This window comes from Dipodomys spectabilis, unplaced genomic scaffold (assembly GCF_019054845.1).
Source record: "Dipodomys spectabilis isolate Male_0828 unplaced genomic scaffold, ASM1905484v1 ptg000215l, whole genome shotgun sequence".
NCBI lineage: Eukaryota > Metazoa > Chordata > Mammalia > Rodentia > Heteromyidae > Dipodomys > Dipodomys spectabilis.
This window is the reverse complement of record NW_024870892.1, coordinates 10,545,818-10,566,575: the sequence shown is the minus strand read 5'-3', so window position 1 is coordinate 10,566,575 and position 20,758 is coordinate 10,545,818. Positions and strand designations below refer to the sequence as shown.

At 54.2% G+C, this 20,758-nt stretch overlaps 2 protein-coding genes across 3 annotated transcripts; one reads left to right on the top strand and one right to left on the bottom strand.

Annotated features, from left to right (window-relative positions):
* Positions 1-557: 557 nt before the first annotated feature.
* Positions 558-6,068, bottom strand: Madcam1 (mucosal vascular addressin cell adhesion molecule 1). Of its 2 annotated transcripts, XM_042697218.1 has the most exons (5): positions 6,003-6,068; positions 5,087-5,359; positions 4,535-4,861; positions 2,791-3,267; positions 558-861 (listed from the first exon to the last, which is right to left on the bottom strand). In XM_042697218.1, exons 1-5 carry the CDS (start codon positions 6,031-6,033, stop codon positions 689-691), a joined length of 1,281 nt encoding a protein of 426 aa, XP_042553152.1. In that variant the 5' UTR covers positions 6,034-6,068; the 3' UTR covers positions 558-688. The 2 variants fall into 2 exon arrangements, with proteins under 2 accessions (XP_042553152.1, XP_042553153.1); XM_042697219.1 differs by lacking the exon at positions 2,791-3,267.
* A 6,492-nt stretch (positions 6,069-12,560) lies between these two features.
* On the top strand, positions 12,561-20,475 carry Tpgs1 (tubulin polyglutamylase complex subunit 1). Its single transcript, XM_042697163.1, has 2 exons — positions 12,561-12,934; positions 19,714-20,475. Exons 1-2 carry the CDS (start codon positions 12,561-12,563, stop codon positions 20,249-20,251), a joined length of 912 nt encoding a protein of 303 aa, XP_042553097.1. The 3' UTR covers positions 20,252-20,475.
* The last annotated feature ends 283 nt before the right edge of the window (positions 20,476-20,758 follow it).

Below are 20,758 nucleotides of genomic sequence, written 5' to 3'. Positions count from 1 at the left end.
CCCAGGCAGAGGTTAGTCAGACCTTTGATCTCACCCCATCTCCATCTGTGTATAGCAGGCCTCCTGGGGGAGCCCCTCCCAGTCCATCGTCCATCTAGATTGTGGGCTGCTCTGATCCTACCAGGCCAGGCCAGCCCAGCAGCCTGTGTGATGTGTGTGGCCCCAGGCCTGTCCCCTTATTGACCACTAGAGGGAAGATTCTAGCTCTAAATTGCCTAGGCCTCCCCAGAGCTTCTTCCATTCAGCATCTCTTCATGGACTGACCTCCAGCCCTTCCCACACCCCTGCCCCAGCCACTCCCAGAAATGTGACACTTCCTTCCAGCCGCCTCTCTGTGTCTGCCCACACTCCTCTCATCAAGTATTCTCCCATTTCTTTGGAGATCCCCAGTTATTCCTTCACCCCCAGTGGCCCTCTTATCCAGAAATGCAAAACGTACAAGTGTTCTCCTGGCCAGCACCAGCCCTGTCAAGTGCACCTGTGTCTAACTATGGGGCTGATGAAGAAGGCACAGGGTTCTGGTGTTTTCCAACAGGACACAAAGCACCCGTGGTGGGACCACACAGACTTTATTCTCCAGCTCTGGATGGGCAGGTATAGGAAGCCCATGAAATGGGCTGCTGTCAGTCCTCTTGTTCCAGAACCCTGCAGCTGCTGGCTGCAGAAAGAGGCTGACCGCTTGTGCCTCTCATTCTGGCAAAGGCAGGAGCCGCAGGGGAGCTGGAAGGTGTGTGTGCTCTTCAGCTTGTGTCCGCCAGTGTTTCCACAGACAATAGGTAAGCATCGCCAGCAGAAGCAGCCCCAAGACCAAGCTGCCTACCCAGGGGGCAGTGGGTGGTTGCACAACCTCAGGACCTGGTGCTGCAAAAGCAGGAAAAAGCATGGTCAGGCCTCTGTAGGCTTCCATCTCATAGTACTGACCGGGGTTTCTCAAGTTTGACAATGGACTTTCTAATTGAGATTGTTTTTCATAGAACCTTACAATTCAGAAGTGGAAGCTGGGCGCCGGTGGCTCACACCTGTCATCCTAGCTACTCAGGAGGCTGAGATCTGAGGATCACAGTTCAAAGCCATCCTGGGTAGGAAAGTCCGTGAGACTCTGATCTCCAATGAACCACCAGAAAACCGGAAGTGGCGCTGTGGCTCAAGTGATAGAGCGCTCGCCTTGAGCTGAAGAGCTCATGGACAGTGCCCAGGCCCTGAGTTCAAGCCCAAGAAATGGAAGAAAAGAAAAAGAAAAAAAAAAATCAAACAATTTAGAAGTGGGCTCACCAATGAGGTGGCCACTGCTTTAACTTGCATGTGACATGCAGCCAGTCTGTATAGAAAACAGCCATCCATCCCTCATAACCACACTGCTTCCCAGAGACACAGTGCAAAAACTGCAGAACGTATTAAAAAGAACCAAATGTTCAGTCTCAGATTCACATACTATACATGATATACATACATAATATACTGCAGGGCCCAGTCTTTTCTAGGCAGGCCCACTGACACTGAGCCACCCCCACCCCTCCAACCCAACCTTCTTATATTTTGTTTATTTGGTGCTGCTCCTGGAGCTTGAACTCAGGGCCTGAGCATTGTCCCTGAGCTTTTCTCAAAGCTGATGCACTACCAGTTGAGCCACAGCTCCATCTCCAGACTTTTGCTGGTTAAATGGAGATAAGAGCCTCACAGACTTTCCTGTCCAGGATAGCCTCCAAGCACAGTCCTCACCTATCAGCCTCTTGAGTAGGTAGCTAGGATTACAGGCATGAGCCACCAGTACCTGGCTTCCAGTCCTTTTTATTTTCATTATTTTTGCAAGTGCCTGTTTTTTCAAGGGTCAAGTCAGAATTAAATAGGGGATTGGAACCCTGGACCTTCAGATTAAAAGTCTGATGCACTACTGACTGAGCTATCTGGGCCCCTCTGCTTTAGTCAGTTTGGGATAGGGTCTTGGGATAGGGTCTTGTGCTTTTGCCCAAGCTGGCCTCAAACTCTCTTACAAAATGCTTTGAGATTTACATGATCCTTGGAATCTCCAAAGGATTCACAGCCAGAGGCTCACTGGACAGATGGGGAAACTGAGGCTGCACAGGAAATTGCGACATCTTTTGTTTTTGCTTTTGTTTTTTGTCTGAGACCAGGACTGGAACTGAGTATCTGATGCTTTCACTCACTGGCTGGTGTTCTACCACCTAAGCCATGCCTCCAACCCCAACAATTTATTTTATTTTATTTCATTTTTTTTGTTGGTCACGGGGCTTGAACTCTGGGCCTGGGCATTGTCCCTCAGCTCTTCAGCTCAAGGCTAGGGCGCTACCACTTGAGCCACACACCAGTTCCGGTTTTCTGAGTGGTTTATTGGAGATAAGAGTCTCATGGTCTTTCCTGCCCCGGCTGGCTTTGAACCTCGATCCTCAGATCTCAGCCTCCTGAACAGCTAGGATTACAGGCATGAGCCTCGGTGCCCGGCCCCAACAATTTCTTTTTTTTTTTTTTTGTTGGTCGTCGGGCCTGAACTCTGGGCCTGGGTGCTGTCCCTCAGCTCTTCAGCTCAAGGTGAGCACTCTACCACTTGAGCTACAGCGCCACTTCCGGTTTTCTGGTGGTTTATTGGAGATAGGAGTCTCACGTCTCTCCTGCCCGGGCTGGCTTTGAACCGCAATCCTCAGATCTCAGCCTCCTGAGTAGCTAGGATTACAGGCGTGAGCCACCAGCGCCCGGCTCCTAACAATTTCTTATGTAAAGTTTTGATATAGGGAGTCTTGCCCCTCCCAATTTGTCCCAGGCACCAGTACTCACAGGTTTTCGGGAACACTTGGCCAGGTACATACAGGCTTGCCACCTGGCCACCTGGGTCCAGGCGACACTGGAACCAGCCCCCGGGGATGGAAGTGGCTGGTGGCACACTCAGCCATGCCTGGGCCCCGGCTTCCTTCCTATGATAGGCAGCCAGGCCCCCGGGAGCCAGGGTCCAGTGCACAGCCGTGCCGGAGCCACAGGGTGCCTCACATAGAAGCTCCCAGGGGGAGTCCTTCTCCACCGTCCTGGAGACCTGGTGGATCTCAGGGTGACAGGTCCCAGAGGAGCCGAGAACCTTGGGGCTATGTGTGGAGCTCTGCTGGGAGGTGGTGGGTAAGGAGGAGGTGGCAGGGTGTTCTGAGGAGACAGTGAGGGCCAAGTCTCTGGAGATGGCTTGGGGGGCATCTGTGAAGGTCACGCTGGAAGACTCCCAGGAGGTGGCTCCAGGGGGCGCTGGTGAGGTCTGGCTGTGCAGGACTGAAAACAATGATTTTTTTTTCTTCTTTCTTTCCTGCTACCCCAGGACCCTTCTTCTCCTGCTACAGCTGCCTCATCTGGACTCTGAGATTGGGCCAGAGCCCCTCCACAAACCCCCTTCCACACAGGACATGACAGTGGGTTGGACCAGGGCTGGTTGTCCCAGATTCTACACATTCAGCAAAGCCAGCAGTGGGAGGCTGAGACAGATATTGGAAAAACTAGAGCTTCGGGGCTGGCACCTATAAGGTGAATTAATAAGTGTCTCTTGTGGGCTGGGAAGGTGGCTCAGTGGTAGAGCACTTTCCTTGCATGCATGAGGCCCTGGGTTCGATTCCTCAGCACCACACAAGCAGAAAAAGCTGGAAGTGGTGCTGTGGCTCAAGTGTTAGAGCACTAGCCTTGAGCTGAAGAGCTGAGGGACAGTGCCAGGCCCAGAGTTCAGGCCCCACGACTGGCAAAAAATAAAAATAAAAAAAAAATGTCTCTTGTTATCACATGAGAACATGCTCAAAAAACAAAGCCCAGCCAGGCACTGGTAGTTCACTCTTATAATCCTAGCTGCTCATGAGGCTGAGATCTAAGGATGTGGTTCAACAAAGACAGCCCAGACAAGAAAGTCCAAGAGACTCTTATCTCCAAAAGGCTGGAAGTGGAGTTATGGCTCAAATGGTAAAGCATAAAAGTTCAGGGACAGCACCCAAGCCCAGGGTTCAAGCCCCAGGGCTGGATAAACAACCAAGTCCAGGGCTGGGAATGTGGCTCAGTGATAGAGTGCTTGCCTACCATGCATGAAGCCCTGGGTTCGATTCCTCTGTACCACATAAACAGGAAAATCTGGAAATGGAGCTGTGGCTCAAGTGGTAGAGTGCTAGCCTTTAGCAAAAGGAGCTCAGGGCCAGGCACTGGTGGCTCACACTTATAATCCTAGCTACTCAGGAGGCTAAGATCTGAGGATTACGGTTCAAAGCCAGCATGGACAGGAATGTCCATGAGACTCTGAACTCCAATTAACCACTAGAAAACCAGAAGTGGCGCTGTGGCTCCAGTGGTAGAATGCTAGCCTTGAGCAAAAGAGCTCAGGGACAGTGCCCAGGCCCAGAGTTCAAGCCCCATGACAGAGAGAGAGAGAGAGAGAGAGGGGGGGGGGGGGAGGGAGAAGCAGCAGCTTAGGGACAGTGCTCAGGCCCTGAGTTCAAGCCCCATGGGAGAGCACTATGACCAGTCTCACAGAAAGTGGGGTTCTGGGTGTGGACCACAGGCTTACCTGGAAAGGCTCGGCAATGGCTTTGTTCCAGGCCAGGTAATCGCATGGTAGCCCTGCAGAGGAGGGCAGGCAAGGTGGAGATTGCCAAGGCAGGCACCAACCAACGCTCCGTCACTTGGAACAGGGGACCCTCTGCTTCCTGGAGATCCTCTTCTTCCTCCTCACGACTCAGGGCCTGGACACCCTCTAGTTCTTGGTCTCCTAGGAGCAGGGTGAAGAAGAGGGTGTCCGGGCCCACGGGGGTGACGTTGTGAGCTGTGCAGGATACTTCTTGGCTCTGTCCAGGCACCAGAACTGTTGGGGATACTGCCAGCTGGTCCGGGAAGGCTGGGGAAGAAGGGGGAAGCCAGGGCTGAACCCAGTGGAAAGTGTGAGTCCAGGTTGAGGAGGTTGTGGGTCCCAAGTAGTCAGGACAAGATGGGGCTGGGAGAATTCGGGGAGGGGGGGAGGGAACAGTGAAGCGTGGCAATCTGGGGAGGGGAGTCTGGCAGGATGGAGAGGGGCAGGGCACAGGGAAGGGCAGAACAGGAACGGGACTGAATGGGACCTCACCATACACGAGGATCTGCACGGAATGCTGGAAGTTGCGGGCCCCACAGGAGCCCACGCACCTCCGGGTGCCCGTGGCTGACAGCGTAGCCTCGTGCACGGAGAGCACGCTGATGCCAGGGCTCGACTGCACGGCGCCCTGGGTGATGTCCAGGCCATGCCACTTCACCAAGGCTACCATGCCATCCACGCAGGATAAGCTGCAGGTGAGCTGGCATGACCCGCCCATTGGCACAGAGATCACCGGCTCCGGGGGCTCCACTTGGAGGGGCTGGCCTGAGGGGACAGGGCGCTCAGTGCTGCACAGGCATCCAAGCCAGGCCCCCCCCCCCCGCCCTGAGCCCCCTCTGCTGCCTGAGTCAGTGGGGAGCCAGAGACCTCCCCCTCACCCCCAGCCTTCCTCAACCTGGCTTTAGTCTCCCCTCTAGGAGCGTCCTCAAGCACCCCCTTTTGGAGCCTTTCCCCTCCCTGGGAATTCTTTGCTTTCCCCTAAGCCACCTCTCCCAGACTCTTCCCTTCTCCAACCCCCTCCTTTGTTTTTTTGTTTTGTTTTGGTGCAGGTACTGGGGCTTGAACTCAGGGTCTAGGCACTGTCCCTGGGCTTTTGTTTTGTTGTTGTTGTTGCTTTTGCTCAAGGCTAGCACTTGACCACTTGAGCCATAACTCCACCTCCAGCTTTTTGCTGGTTAATTGGAGCTAGGAGTCTCCTGGACTTTCCTGCCCAATCCTTAGATCTCAGCCTCCTGAGTAGCTAGGATAACAGTAGTGAGCATCAGCCTGTGTCTGCCTTCCATTCTCCTGAGCCCTCTCCCCTCCCCAGCTCCGCCTCTATCCTACACTCCCCCCCCCCCATCCCCAACCCCTTTCCTTCTCTAAGCCCCTCCTAAGCCCCTTTCCCTCCCAGCCCTCATTCACTTACCATGGCCTGGCTGGAGGAACCCCAGGGACATGGACAGGGCCAGCAGGATGGTTAGGCCGTGCTTCATGCTGGTCCCCTCTGTCCTGCTGCCAGAGCGGGAAGCGGTTTAAATAGCAGGGGCCCCGGCTGCTTCCCCACCCCCTCCCCTTGCTGCTCCCCAGGGGGTTTCCTGGGGGGGCTTTCCCAGCCTGACCCTCCACCCTGGAGATGGCCGACAGGCAAGGGCTGGAGGCCAGATCTTCAGCCAGCACCCCAAGACTGCAGTTGGAACAGACTGGATGGAAAGGTGTGGGCTGGTTCCCAGCCCTGTGTTTTATGGACGGGAAGGCAGAAGCTGAAGGCTTGAGGCGGAGGTGTTGAGCATGGAGGTCAAGTATATGGAAATCGCAGGCTGCACACTCGCAGCCCCCCTCCTCCACCCCCAGGTCAGCCAAGCTACACCTTCACTTCCGCAGACAGACACCTAGGGGCAGCAGAGAGCAGCCTCCAGGACTGCATGCCAGAGAACCTTTGAGACCCTGCCATACCTGGAAAATGTCTCCATGACCCTGCGCTGCCTCCCTTCATCGTAAGACGAAGATCGGAGCCAGGCTGCTGTGATACTAGCTTCCTCAGGAGGCTAAGATCTGAGGAGCATGGTTTGAGGCCAGCTGGGGCAGGAAAGTCTGTGAGATCTCCAATAAAGCACCAAAAAGCCAGAAGTGGAGCTGTGGTTCAAGCGATAGAGTGCCAGCCTTGAGCAAAAGAAGCTCAGGGACGGGCAGGGAAGGTGGCTCAGTGGTAGAGCGCTTGCCTTGCATGCATGAGGCCCTGGGTTCGATTCCTCAGCACCACATAAGCAAAAAAGAAAAAAGCTGGAAGTAAGTGGTAGAGCTTGAGGGACAGCGCGCAGGCCCAGAGTTCAAGCCTCACAACTGGACACAAAAAAAAAGAAGAAGCAGCTCAAGGACAGTGCCCAGGTCCTGAGTCCTAGGACTGGCACCCAAAAAAAAAAAAAAAGATGGGAGATTTGCATTTAGGGGCACTTGATGGATAGGACTGGGCCCTAATCTCCCAGCTGCCTTTACTGGATCTGAGATTGTTTTTTTTCCAGTCCTGAGGAAAACCTAAAGTCAGTCCTTCATGACCTGACCCCGTCTCTTGCAACCACAGGGCCTTTGCTCAAGCTGTTTTTGCTCCCTGCTCAGTCTCTGCCCAGATGACTCAGGCAGTGCCCCTCACCTGCCAGCCTCTTCCTCTGACTTTCTCTAGGTGAGGGAGTGGCTATGCATGAGGTCCTTGCGCCTGTACCTGAGGGGTGGCTGTGGTCTGCTTCCAGCAGGACCTCACACCTCTCAGGCATGCAGGAAGAGAATAGAGGGGCTCAGGATTGGCCTCGACGGACCTCTGGTGTGGCCTGTGACTCAGTTTCCCCCGCCTACCAGCCTGGGTCCTTTCAGTTTCTACAGTCCAGGAACATGGGAGCTGAAAGTAGAATTTGGAAACTGAGGCATAGACAGAGGAGTCTATGTCAGGCCTGATGGGTCCAGGTATGAGGATGCCCCGACAAGGCTCCCTGGGGCCCATCCCCCCCCCATGCCCAGTGTGGTGCCAGGAAGTCAGGCAGGAAGGCAGCCTCCAGGACACAGGCCCTTCTTCCGGAAACTGGGCCCTTGACCCAGGCGGGGGGCCATGAGCCTCATGAATGGGTTGCTTCCCCGCCCTGAGCTGGCTTCCTGCTACCCTCACACCAGCCCAGGGGAGGGGTCACGCAGCTGGAGCCCTGCAGGCCGCTCCTCAGCCTGAGACACATACCACCACGGTCCACCCACATCCCAAAACCTTCCACACTCACTGTGGTGGGGAAGGGATGGGTGGGCTGGACAGAGGAAGAGCATTTGCAAAGGGCTGGGAAGGGAAGGCAAGGTTGAGAAGCACAGGAAGACAGAGGGATAGAGACAGAGAAGCAGAAGCAGAGAGAGACAGAGACAGAAAGACAGAGAAGCTGGGCGCTGGTGGCTCACACCTGTAATCCCAGCTACTCAGGAAGCTGAGATCTGAGGATCGCGGTTCAAAGCCAGCCTGGGCAGGAAAGGCCGTGAGACTCCTATCTCCAATAAACCACCAGAAAACCAGAAGTGGCGCTGTGGCTCAAGTGGTAGAGCGCTCGCCTTGAGCTGAAGAGCTGAGGGACAGCACCCAGGCCCAGAGTTCAAGCCCCACAACCGACCAGAAAAAAAAAAAAAGACAGAGACAATGGCAGAGACAAAAAAAAAAAAAATAGAGACAGACAGAGACAGAAGCAGAGAGAGCGAGGATACAGAGACCAGAACAAAGAGAGACAGAGAAAGGCACAGACACTGAGAGACAGTCACAAGCAAGAGAGAGAGAGACGTGGAGGGGATGGGCCTGGAGCTCTGAATGAGGTAACCACGGTCACCCATGCCCTCACCCCTCCCCCAGCAGGGCTGGACCCTGTTTGAGGCCACACCTGAGGCATCTCTCATCTTCAGCCTCTTCCTTGGGAGCCCGGCCTGGGCTTCCTGTGGCCCTGGGCCCTGACCCTGCCTTCCCCTTCCCGGCATTGCATTGTCCTGCTGGGAGGAAGTCCTTAGGCCTCCTTCCACCGAGGGGCTAGCCCTCCCCGGAGATCTGACATTCTGGCCTCCTAGTCCACAGTGCAGTGAAGAATGTTTCAGAAGACTGCCATCGTGCAATGAGAAGGGGCTGCAGTGGGGAGCCCGGCGCACCCCCCGGGACCTGACCCATCCTTCTCACTGGTCAGTTTGACTGATGGCTCCTTCTTTAGGGCTGGGAGACCCCCAAGAAGTGTGGATATTCAGCTGCTGGAGGGTGGCTCAGGCTTCTAGGCCTGGGGTGTGGGCCCCTAACCTTTAGATCTTAGGTAGGGTGGAAGGCTGGATGAGGATCAGGCTGCAAAAAGACTTATTTTGTGTGTTTGTTTTCATTGCTAGTAGTGGGGCTTAGACTCTGCCCCTTAGTTTTTAGCTACTACTTGAGCCACAGCTCCACTTCTGGCTTTTTTGGTACTTAACTGGAGATAAGAGTCTCACAGACCCTCCTGCCCCAGCTGGCTTCAAACTGAGATCCTCACATTTCAGTTTCAAGTAGCTAGGATTACAGGTGTGAGCCACCAGCACCTATTCAGATGATGATTTGAGGTCAACCTAGGCAGGAAATGTTCAAAGGACTGTTTCTACTAATGGCTGGGCCAGGTGATATCTGCCTGACATCCCCAATGAGACCAGGAGCACAAGTAGGCCCAGGATGGCCTAGGCATAAAGTGAAAGCCTACCTCAAAAATAACCAATACAGGGCTGGGAAGGTGGCTCAGTGGTAGAGCGCTTGCCTTGCATGCATGAGGCCCTGGGTTCAATTCCCCAGCACCACATAAGCAAAAAGGAAAAAAGCCGGAAGTGGCGCTGTGGCTCAAGTGGTAGAGCGCTAGCCTTGAGCTGAAGAGCTGAGGGACAGTGCCCAGGCCCAGAATTCAGGCTCAGGACCGGACCCAAAAAAAAAACAAAAACCAATGCACCTGGTGTTGGTGGCTCACACCTGAAATCCTCACTACTCAGGAGGCTAAGAACAGAGGATCACGGTTCAAAGCCGGCCTGGGCAGGAAAGTCCATGAGACTCCTATCCCAAATTTACTACTAGAAAACTGGAAGTAGCGCTGTGGCTCAAAGTAGTAAAGCACTAGCCTTGAGCAAAAGAACTCAGGGACAACACCGAGGCCCTGAGTTCAAGTCCTATGACCAACAACAACAAAAATGAATTCAGGCACTGGTATCCATGCATGTAATCTTAGTTACCCAGGAAGCTGAGATCTGAGGATCATGGTTTGAAGCCAGCCCAAGCAGGAAAGTGTATGAGACCTTCATCTCCAATTAAGTACCAAAAAAGCCAGAAATAGTACTGTGACTCAAGTTGCAGAATGCTAACTTTAAATAACCCTCAGGAGCAGCACCTGGACCTTGAGTTCAAGCCCCAGGATTGGCACATGCAAGCAAGTGCCATGCATGCACACACACACACACACAAGAATACAAAAATGGCTGAAGGCATGGCCTAGGTTGTTGGTAAAGCTTCTGGCTGGCACAAAGGAGGCCCTGAGTTTAATCCTAAGTATCACCACATAAAAGTAAATAAATGTGTGTGTGTGTGTGTGTGTGTGTGTGTGTATGTGGAATGTTCACAGTGAAAATTAGGTGTCCTCATGGACACTTATGCAATAAAAAATAGTGTTTTTGCTGGGCACAGTGGCACATACCTGTAATCTCAGCATCTAGGATTAGGCAGGAAGACCATGAGTTCCAGGCCAAGTTGGGCTAACAAGACCCTGACTCAGATTTTTTGTTTTTCGGTTGGTTATGGGGCTTGAACTCAAGGTCTGGGCACTGTCCCTGAACTTTTTGCTCAAGGCTAGCACTCTACCACTTTGAGCCACAGGGCCACTTCTGGTTTTCCAGTGGCTATTTGGAGGTAAGAGTCTCACAGACTTTCTCCCTGGGCTGGCTTTGAACCGCAATCCTCATATCTCAGGCTCCTGAGTAGCTAGGATTACAGGCATGAGCAACTGGCACCAGACTTGTCTCCAATTTTGTACTATGTATGTAAGATATTCAATAAAATACTTATTGTCACTTATATATAAAAACAATCATATTTGGGTGAAATAAGAGATTTTTGTTTGGTAAAATTTTATTTATATCACTCAAGAAGGTTGCTGGGCATATAAGCCGTTTCTGAAAAAGATTGGGGTGTTCTTTGTGTCTGGATGGGATACTCCCCATGCCAAGGACACTAGAAAATAAGCACAGCTCTTGGCTGGCAGGGCGCCTTGGGGTAGCTGACCTTTTAGGGAGGTCCTCTTGTTTTCCAACCTCAGATGGAAACCTGAATGTTCTATGAACACAATCACCCACCCCCGCTGTCCTATGGAGTTAGGACAGTGAGCCTCACTGGGCTACTTCTGTCCGTAGAGGGCAATGTCTAGAAGGCATTTGTGGAGTGGATGCTCCTGAAGACGAGTAGATGGAAACTAGAGACATTGTTCTAATGTCTGTAAGAAGGAGTACTGGGTTGGGGCCAGCAAGCCTGTGCTTGGACATTCTGGCTATGCAGAGGGGCAGCCAGCCAGATGCAGGGCTCGGGGAAAGGTTCCAGTGCCACTGTGAGGGTCAAGTTCCAGGTCCAAAGATTCTTCTTTTTTTTTTTTTTTTTTGGGGGGGGGGGGGGTCCGGTCGTGGGGCCTGAATTCTGGGCCTGGGCGCTGTCCCTCAGCTCTTCAGCTCAAGGCTAGCACTCTACCACTTGAGCCACAGCGCCTCTTCCGGCTTTTTTCTTTTTGCTGATGTGGTGCTGAGGAATCGAACCCAGGGCCTCAGGCATGCAAGACAAGCACTCTACCACTGAGCCATCTTCCCAGCCCCCAGGTCCAAAGATTCTTAACAACAACAGAAAAGGATCTGTGGAAGTAATTCCAGCACTTGAGCAACGGAGGCAAGATTATGAGTTCAAAGCCAGCCTGAATTACATTGGAAGCTTTAAGTTTAAGCTACCTAGTGAGACTCTACCCCAAAAGTGAGGTGGGGGGTGAGGAAGGGCAGGGGAGAAGATTATAACTGGGTGAGAATGACTCACACCTGTAATCCTACTCAATAGGCTGAGCTCTGAGGATAGTGGTTGGAAGAGCCAGGCCAGGCAGGAAAGTTCATGAGACTCTTAACTCCAATTAACTAACAAGAAAGCAGGATGTGGAGGTGTGGCTGGAGAGCGGTGGAATGCCAAACTTGGACTGGGAATGTGGCTTCGTGGTAGAGTGCTTGCCTAGCATGCATGAAGCCCTGGGTTTGATTCCTCAGTTCCACATACACAGAAAAGGCCGGAAGTGGCACTGTGGCTCAAGTGGTAGAGCGCTTGGCTCAAGAGATAGAGTGCTAGCCTTGAGCAAAAGCAGCTCAGGAACAGTGTCCAGGCCATGAATTCACGCCCCAGGACTGGCAAACAATAACAACACCAATAAAAAAAAAAAAAAAAAGAATGCCATTGAGCAAAAAAGCTCAGGGACAGCACCCAGGCCGAGTTCAAATCCCAGGACTGGCACAAAAAGAAAGAAGGAAAAGAAAGAAAGAAAAAAGAGGGGCGAGCGAGGGGTGGGGGGAGGAAGGGGAAGGAAGGAAAAGGAGAGAAGAAAAAACGAGACCAGGAGTCAGGTTGAGTCCACCACAGCTGCTCCCGCAGCCCGGGCCTTTTTGGTACCCAGGCAGCCTGGTTGCTAGGAGACCATGCTAACGAGATCTCGCCCACAACCAAAATGGCCAGCGAGCCAGCTTCATTCCAGAAACCAAGTCCTTCCCGGTGAGCCATTTTGGAGTCTGGCAAAGCTACAGTTTCCGCCCTGAGTCCAGGAAACACGGCAGAGTACCAGTGAGGACCTTGGGAAACGTGGCCTGCTGCAGTTACTTCCAAGAGTCTTCCCGAGGGAGTGGCATGGGAAAAAGCATGCTCTGCCCTTAGGCAAAATGGCCGCAGAGCGGCCTCATGGTGCCATCAAAGATGGCGGCACTTCCGGTCCTGCTGCCCTCAGCGAACATGGCGGCAGGAGAGAAGCGGCGGCCGTTGGTAGCCACGGCGGCGAATTACACGGACGGCGGCCGACCCTCGGTGTCGCGGAGCGCGGCGGCCGCCGAGAGCGAGGAAGACTTCCTGAGGCAGGTCGGCGTAACCGAGATGCTGCGTGCAGCCCTGTTAAAAGTGCTGGAAGCGCGTCCCGAGGAGCCCATCGCCTTCCTGGCGCACTACTTCGAAAACATGGGCCTGCGCTCGCCGGCCAACGGCGGCGCCGGGGAGCCTCCCGGGCAGCTCCTCCTGCAGCAGCAGCGCCTGGGCCGCGCGCTGTGGTACCTTCGCCTGGCTCACCACTCTCAGAGGTGCGGGCCGACGTTTGGGCGGGGCGGCCGGACCACAGTTCCCGGCATGTCTTGCACGAGCCCGCCCTTATCTCCAGCGCAGGTTTGCTGGGAGTTGAAGCGCGGGGCATGCTGGGAGTTGTAGTCCGCATCCTCCCCACCCCTTTCCCCTTCTTGCATGCATTTCTGAACTGTGGGGTGGCTACAATGCTGGGCCTGCAGACCTGCAGCCGAGTCAGGCCCAGCGAAACGGGCGGAGGGGCCCCACAGAATTCACGGCCGTGGGCAAGAGGCCTGGCAGGTGCACTGTTGGAAATTGATCTAGAGCTGGGCACAGAACCCCCACTTTCACCTCCACCCCCACTGAGGCTCCAGCCCCTAGCTGGAGAGAGCAATCTGGAGTCAGGGATTGTTGGGAGCCTTGGAGGCGGCTAAGAAACGCATGTTCCATATGGATGAAGGGACCTGGGATGTAAACCAGGGGTGATTGACTGGCGATGAGTGGGCTTGTGTCTGCTGGTCCCCAGAAGCAGAGCCTGAGATGGGTATTTGCATGGACCTGGAAGGAAGTGGGAGGAGGGGAAGGGCCTGGAGCTGACAAGAAAGGGTGACTTCCCCGACTTCCCCGAGTCCCCAAGGGAGCTAAAGTCCAGGGTTTGTAAACAGGTTTTGTTTTGCCTGGTTTTGTTTCTTTGTGCCAGTACTAGGGCTTAAAATCAGGACCTAGATGCTGTCACATAGCTGGGGGGGGGGGGGGGGGGTTGCATGCGTGAACATCAGTGTTTAAACTCAGGGACTAGGTGCTGTCCCTGAGCTTTTGTTGCTCAAGGCTAGTGCTCTACCACTTGAACCACAACTCTACTTCTGACTTTTTCCGTGTTTAGTTGGACATAAAAAATTCAGACTTTCTTGCCCAGGCTGGCTTTAAGTCTCAGTCCTCAAATCTCAGCTTCCTGAGTAACTAGGATTACAGACATAAGCTACCAGCATCCGGCTCCCTTAGCTTTTTTTGCTTAAAACTAACACCCTACTACTTGAGCCACAGCTCCACTTTTAACTTTCCTGTAGTTAACTGGAGATAAGAGGCTCACATACTGTTCTGTGTGGACTGGCTTTAGATTTTGATCCTGAGATCTCAGCCCCCTGAGTAACTAGGATTACAGTTGTGAGCCATTGACACCCAGCTAGGGTTTATAAATTTGATGATTACCCCCTTACCCCTTGTTAGGGCCTGCCAGAAAACCACTGTGACACCCAGGCACATAGGGACTGACAAGGCCAGTTCTCACAGGAAGAAGTGCCCGTCTTTGTCTGAGGTGATCTAGATAACCTAAGGGACTAGGAGGTGGGGACCTTGGTGCAAGAGATGTGGGCCAAGGACTTCATCATGGCAGGCTAGAATTTATGGCAGCTGCCCAAGTAGAGGATAAGGGCCTGCCGCTGGCCTGTGAAGATCACTTTAAGGGGGTTTTGTTACCTCATGTGGTTGTAACTGCCCCAATGGAGAGTCATCTTAAGGTGAGGAGGAAGGAGGCCAATTATTTACTGCCTCCACCAAATTGGCCTAGTGCTCTATTTGCTCTAAGAAAGGTGCCTGTGAGGTCCTGGGAAAGGAGCCTGTTGGACTGACATCCCTCCGAAGGAAAGTCTCCTTAGAATCAAAGGTGAGGATACGAACCAAATGGGAAAGGAGCTCCCAAGATGGCAGTGAGGAAGGGAATCTGCAGGGTGTGGGAGGCTGTTGGGCCCCAGTGTCTGTGAGGACAGAACTGATCAACCTTCCCACTGACTTAGAGGAAGTTAGTTGCCGTTCACTTGGGGCGGTGCTTGGCAAAGAAGATAGACAGGCTGTGCAGGGACAGGGACGGGAGGGGGTGAACTGGGAGGGCCTGGGAGGTTTCCCTGAAAGCACACAAGCAAAGACCACAATCTGAGGAACCCAAGCCTCACAGAGCCTACAGAGAAGGAAGGAGCAGGAAAAAGCTGGCCGGCCACTGGTGGCTCATCCTGTAATCCTAGCTGCTCAGGAGGCTGAGATCTGAGCATTACAGTTCAAAACTAGCCCAGGCAAGAAAATCTGTGGGATTCTTTATCTCTAGTTTACCTCCAAAAAGCCAGAAGTGGAGTTGTGGCTCAAGTCGTTGAGCACCAACCTTGAGCAAGAAAGCTCTGCATTCAAGCCTAGTACCAACATAGTCAGAAGTGACTTCCAAGGGGAAAAGTGATCAGCCTGGGTGGAAATATTTCTTTTTTTTCTTTTCTTTTTTTTGGGGGGGGGGGGGGTCCAGTCGTGGGGCCTGAACTCTGGGCCTGGGTGCTGTCCCTCAGCTCTTCAGCTCAAGGCTAGCGCTCTACCACTTGAGCCACAACACCACTTCCGGCTTTTTTCTTTTTGCTTATGTGGTGCTGAGGAATCGAACCCAGGGCCTCAGGCATGCAAGGCAAGCGCTCTACCACTGAGCCATCTTCCCAGCCCATGGATGGAAATATTTCTATGAATCTGCAGCTGCCCTCACAAATTACCACAAATGGAGGAGCTTCAAAAAAACAGAAGCTCATTCCCTCATCCTTGAAGAGGCCAGAAGTCTGGTGTGAAGATAGCAGGGTCACGTGGCCTCAGAGGGGAAGCTCCAGAAGAGGATGCCTCGGCCTCAACAGCTGGCAGTCCCTTGACTTGAGGCCACATTGCCCCATCTGTGTCACTCCCCACTTGGCTTCTGTGTGCCTGATGTCCCTTCTCAGCACGCCAGTGCTGGCCTATTCTAGCCGGACCTCTTCTCAGTCAATTACACCTGGAAAGACTGTGTTTGGAAAAGGCCATATTATGAGGTTGTGTATGGATATGGACTTGGGTCGGGGTGGATTTACTCAGCTGCATTGCATTGTTTGGAAGCAACTTGGGAATGTGGCTCAGGTGACAGAGCACCTGCCTTGTATGCTCAAGGACCTGAGTTCCATCCCAGTCCAGAGAGGAAGGGAAAGTAGGAAGGAGGGGATAACGGGAGGACCCAGCAGGCTAGCCATACTTCGTCTCCCAGAGTCAGCCGATGAGGAAGTCGGGAGACAGGTTCATAAGCCTCCGCTGCATCTCAGAGCCACACTTGTCCTCTCCTCCAGAGGACAGTTGGGAGCAGAAGCCGGGGCTGCTCTGTCCTCTCTTGGCTTGGCATGTTATTACCCAATGTTGAGGGGCTGACCAGGCCATCCTGGGGTCTGATACGAAGGCCTATGGCACCCCCAGTTCCCTGTGGGAGTCTCTGGCTACCAGAGCCAGGGACAGTGGCCACGGTCTCCATAGTCACCTACCCGCTCAGAGCACAAAGGCCACCACAGAGCAGAGCAGGAGTCGGACCCAGATTGCATAGCTCCTGGGGCCAGTGACAGCAAGGACTCTGACTGTAGTGTTTCCAAGGAGAGCACTGCCGGGGAGATACAAGAAGGAGAGGCCAGGCTAGTCCAGGGTGCCTCAGCCTCAGACTGTGCTCTGTGCCCTGCGGGGCGTCCTGGACACTCAGGGTGCCAAGCAGCGTCCCTGGCCTCCACCCACTCCATACTGCCTACAGCAACCATACAGATCCCTCAGACACTGCCTAGAGTGCCCCCTGATGGCCAAAGGTAGGAAGTGGCTGCCCTGGCTATGGAGACATTGTACAAATGTATTTCCTCTCTTTCTCTCCTCCCCACCCTCTCCCTCTCTCTCCCTCCTCTCTTTCTTGTGCTGATCCTGGGACTTGAACTCAGTGCCTGGGTGCTGCTCTACCACTTGAGCTCCACTTCTGGGCTTTTTGGTAGTTTTTAGGTGAAGATAAGAGTGTCACAGACTTTCCTGCCCAGGCTGGCTTCAAACTGCAGTCCTCCTATCTCAGCCTCCTGAGTAGCTAGGATTACAGGTGTGAGCACCAGCCCCCGGACCTCATATTTCTTTTTGCTGTCTTTTCTTTTAGCTACTTTGAGCTTAGGGCTTCCTCCTTGTTGCTAGCCTTGCTCACTCAGCTGTTGCCTTGCGACTTGATCCCTGCCCCCATCCTTGCCATTTGCTGTTTGTTTTGTTAGAGATAGAGTCTCGCTGGCTTTTGTGCCTGGATGGCCTCAAACTTCAGTTCTCCAGATCTTATATCTTATATATCCAAATATCTAGGATTACAAGCATGAGCCACCCAGCTTCTGGTGTATTTCCTTATTTCCAAGACATACTTCCCTGGCTGAGTGCCCTGGCCCCATTCTACAGACCAAACCACCCAGGCTTTTCCAAGTCCAGAGCTCACTTGATGCCTGGCGCTGCCCACCTAACACCTGTTGGTGATTCAGCCGCTGATCTCAGGAGCGGATGTGAGGCAGCTTGGAAGGTGGGCGTCCCTGCCTCGTGCCTTCCTTGCCCAGGCCGCTCATTGTTTTACTGTCACAGGGCTGTCATTGCCCACAAGACCGGAAGCTGCTGTAAACAGCTTTGGACAGCGAACTTGATCTAAGTTCCCCAGGAGATCAGGACGCAGAGAGGTAGAGACATGCAAAACCCCACAGGCAATGACAGCAGGCAAACTGCGGAAGGCAGGTCTGGACTGGCACATGCAAACCCAAGGTGCCCAGTGGCTGCAAGAGAGCCAAGCAAGAACCGATACTGTGCCTCCTCCCCCCTCCATCCTGGCTGCCGCCACCTCCAGAGATTTCCAGAGAAGTTGGACTCTGCTCAAGAGAATTGATGGCCAGACAGATTTCCATCACATGCAGCCCTGGGGAAAACTTGGCCCCTGGTCCTGTGAGTCAGGATGATCTGTGTCACAGGCCCTCAGTGAGTCTTACAACCACGGCTCTGCTGTGGGCTTACACGACCACACCTTGGGAAGTTGATCCTAGGGAGTGGCTGGTGGCTGTTAAGTCTCAACAGAAGCAGATCGAGTGCTCACCTGCCATAACCACAGCAAATGGCTGGCTTGGCCTGCCTGGGGAGGGAAATGTGTGTGGAAGAAAATCCTGGAAAGGTTGGCTGGACCAGAGTGGCCATCCAGTGGCCCTGGAGAGCCTGGAGGGGTGTTTGTCCCTGGCACAACCCCCAGATGTCAGAGCTATCTGCACATGACATCCCAGAACAGCACCAGTGGCTCACACCTGCCATCCTAGCTACTCAGGAAGATGAGATGTGAGAATCGTAGCTCAAAGCCAACCTGAGCAGGAAAGTCGGATTCTTATCTCCAAAGAATCTTCCAAAAAGTCGGAAGTGGAGCTGTGGCCCAAGTAGTAGAATGTTAGCCTTGAGTGAAAGCTAAAGAACGATGCTCAGACTGTGAGATCAAGCCCCAGGACAGACACACATATGAAGAAAAACCAATTTTTTTTGACAAGTCAGTGCCCCCCTTGGGAGTCACACGCTCCACCTTTAGGGGAGCTTGGAAGTCTTCAGGGCTGTAGTCACAGCCAGCAAGTCTTGTTTGAGGCGACAGGTCTGAGGGTGACTTGTGTCATAGCCACATGCCACTGTGGATGGACTGCTGCCAGCCCATCTACCTCAGGCTTCACAATCCTCTCCCTGGCCTGGGGGCACCTAAAAGGACTTACAAAGGGCACCGGGTATGGATGGGGGCCCCCAGAGCCAGAGCCAGGGTCAACTGAGAGCAACAACCACCTCTGGCTGGCCAGGACAAAGCCTCTGACCACAGGGCGCCTGCCAGTGTGAGCAGATGGCAGCCCGGCAGATGCCAGCCTGGCTCCATGACAGCCAAGAACCAAATCCTCAGGGAGGGATCAGGCGCATCTCAGTATCTGCCGCTCGGACCTGTTTTAGTGTGCAGGCTCAAACCCTGACCTGAGTGGCCATCATGACACAGGTGGCCAGGATTCCTGAGCATCTGCTACCCGTGGGGCCCCAGAAGATGACAGCACATCCACATCCACAGGAAGGTCAGGGTATAATAGGGATGAACAGCCCTTCCCCCCCACAACTGAGGGACAGGTGTAAACCCTGGATTCAACACCTGTCTGGGATCCTCAGCCAGACCATTGGTCTGCGCAGATCCTCAGTTTCCCAATAGGTTGCATAATGCCTTTTGTGCTAACCACTACAGTTTACCTTCAGCAGGCATACAACACATAGTAGGGCCACAGACCCCCCCCCCCCACTCCCTCCGGCCAGGGCTGGCCACAGCATCAGCCAACCTGTGAAGAGCAGTGAGCATAGGAATCTTTGTGACCACCCACCTCCCACCTGGGAGCGTGGTACAACTATAAGTGCATGTAGGACCACTGAGGCTGGGCCCCAAAGAAACTGAACTTCCCAGCCAAGCATGGTGCTGCCCATCTGTAATCCCAGCATTTAGGAGGCTAAGGCAGGAAGATCATGAGTTCAAGGCTAGACTGGCTACACAATAAGAACCTGTCTTAGAAAAACCGATCTAGGTGCTTACACCTGTCGTCCTAGCTACTCAGGAGGCTGAGATCTGAGGATCATGGTTCAAAGCCAGCCTGAACCAGATCCATAAGACTTACCTCTAGCCACAAAAAAAACAAGCTGTAAGTGGAGCAATGGCTCAAGTGGTAGAGTGCTAGCCTTGAGCACAAAAGCTCAGGGACAGCGCCCAGGCCCTGAGTTCAAGCCCCAGGACTGGCACTAAATAAATAAAAGAGGGGCAGGACAAGAAAGATGACACTGGAACCAAGGCAGGTCTCATGCAGACACGGAAGGCCTTCCAGCAGGGAGCACGGTGATGCAAAGGCCCTGGGGTTGGGGAGGGGGCCAGCAGGAGTGTGCATGGTGGGTGGCCGCCTGGCCCTCCACACTCCCCATATCCGGTTTTCCCTGCCCACAGGACAGCCTTCAATAACAACGTGAGCGTGGCCTACGAGTGCCTCAGCGCCAGCGGGCGGAAGAAGAAGCCAGGGCTGGATGGGCGCACGTACAGCGAACTGCTGAAACGCATCTGCAGAGATGGCGGAGCCCCTGAGGAGGTGGTGGCGCCCCTGCTCCACAAGATCCAGTGCCGGGACCACGAGGCCGTGCCCCTGGATGTCTTCCGCACCGGCATGCTCACCTGCTTCGTGCTGCTGGAGTTCATGGCACGCGCCAGGGCCCTCTTCCAGCTGCTGGAGGACCCAGAGCTGGCGGTGGCTGACCGCCGAGTGGGCCAGGCGGTGCTGGACACCCTGGAGGAGGCCCTGGGCACCAGCGACCAAGCCACCGCCCCCGTGTGCTACCTGGAGGCCGGCTCGCGCCTAGGGCCCGACAGCCTGGCGCTGGCCATGGACAGGGCAGCGGGCGGGCGGCGGCCCAGCTCTCCCATGGCCCGGCAGGAGTTCTTGGAGAAGGCCGTGGCCCTCTTCATCGCCAAAGTCAAGCCAGTGAGCTGAGCCTAGCCTACCGCTCCCCCAACCCCCAACTCCCCAAAACAGCCATCCAGCTGCTGCTCCTGGTGCCACAAGGATCTGGCCCAGGGTATCCCCCGCATGCAGGTGGGGGCTCCCCACCTTTGGACTTAGGACATGGATGATCCAGCAGGACATGGCTTCTCCACAAACAACTCCACCACCTTCCACGCTGGCCTGACGAAATAAAAGCTATATGGAAGCCGCAACTGGCTGTCGTGTGGGGCTGCCGGCCTTGTCTTCTCCACACACCCCGGCCCTAAGGGGGGAGGGGGTGGCCTCCCGCAGCCCGGAGCCCACACAGGACACGGGGACCAAAGCCAGCCCTGCCACAAAGACAGGACTCTCACCAGCCCTGCCCTGTCCGTAGCTCCTCCCTGGCCTCAGTTTCCCCAGCTGTCAGAGCAAGAGGGTAACTGTAGCCGCCTGGGCAGCGAGCAGGGACTTCTCTCCCCCTCTTCCTAACCATTGCCTAACAGGAAGTAAGTCACA

What these genes read in the sequence shown, in the direction of transcription:
- Madcam1 (XM_042697218.1), bottom strand. Translation starts at nt 6,033, where the DNA reads ATGTCCCTGGGGTTCCTCCAGCCAGGCCATG. An exon ending in GTTCCTCCAGCCAGGCCATG is followed by an intron (nt 5,360 to 6,002) that starts GTAAGTGAATGA and finishes CTGTCCCCTCAG; the next exon opens with GCCAGCCCCTCCAAGTGGAG. An exon ending in CCATTGCCGAGCCTTTCCAG is followed by an intron (nt 3,268 to 4,534) that starts GTAAGCCTGTGG and finishes CATTGTTTTCAG; the next exon opens with TCCTGCACAGCCAGACCTCA.
- Tpgs1 (XM_042697163.1), top strand. Translation starts at nt 12,561, where the DNA reads ATGGCGGCACTTCCGGTCCTGCTGCCCTCAGCGAACATGGCGGCAGGA. An exon ending in CTGGCTCACCACTCTCAGAG is followed by an intron (nt 12,935 to 19,713) that starts GTGCGGGCCGAC and finishes CCCTGCCCACAG; the next exon opens with GACAGCCTTCAATAACAACG.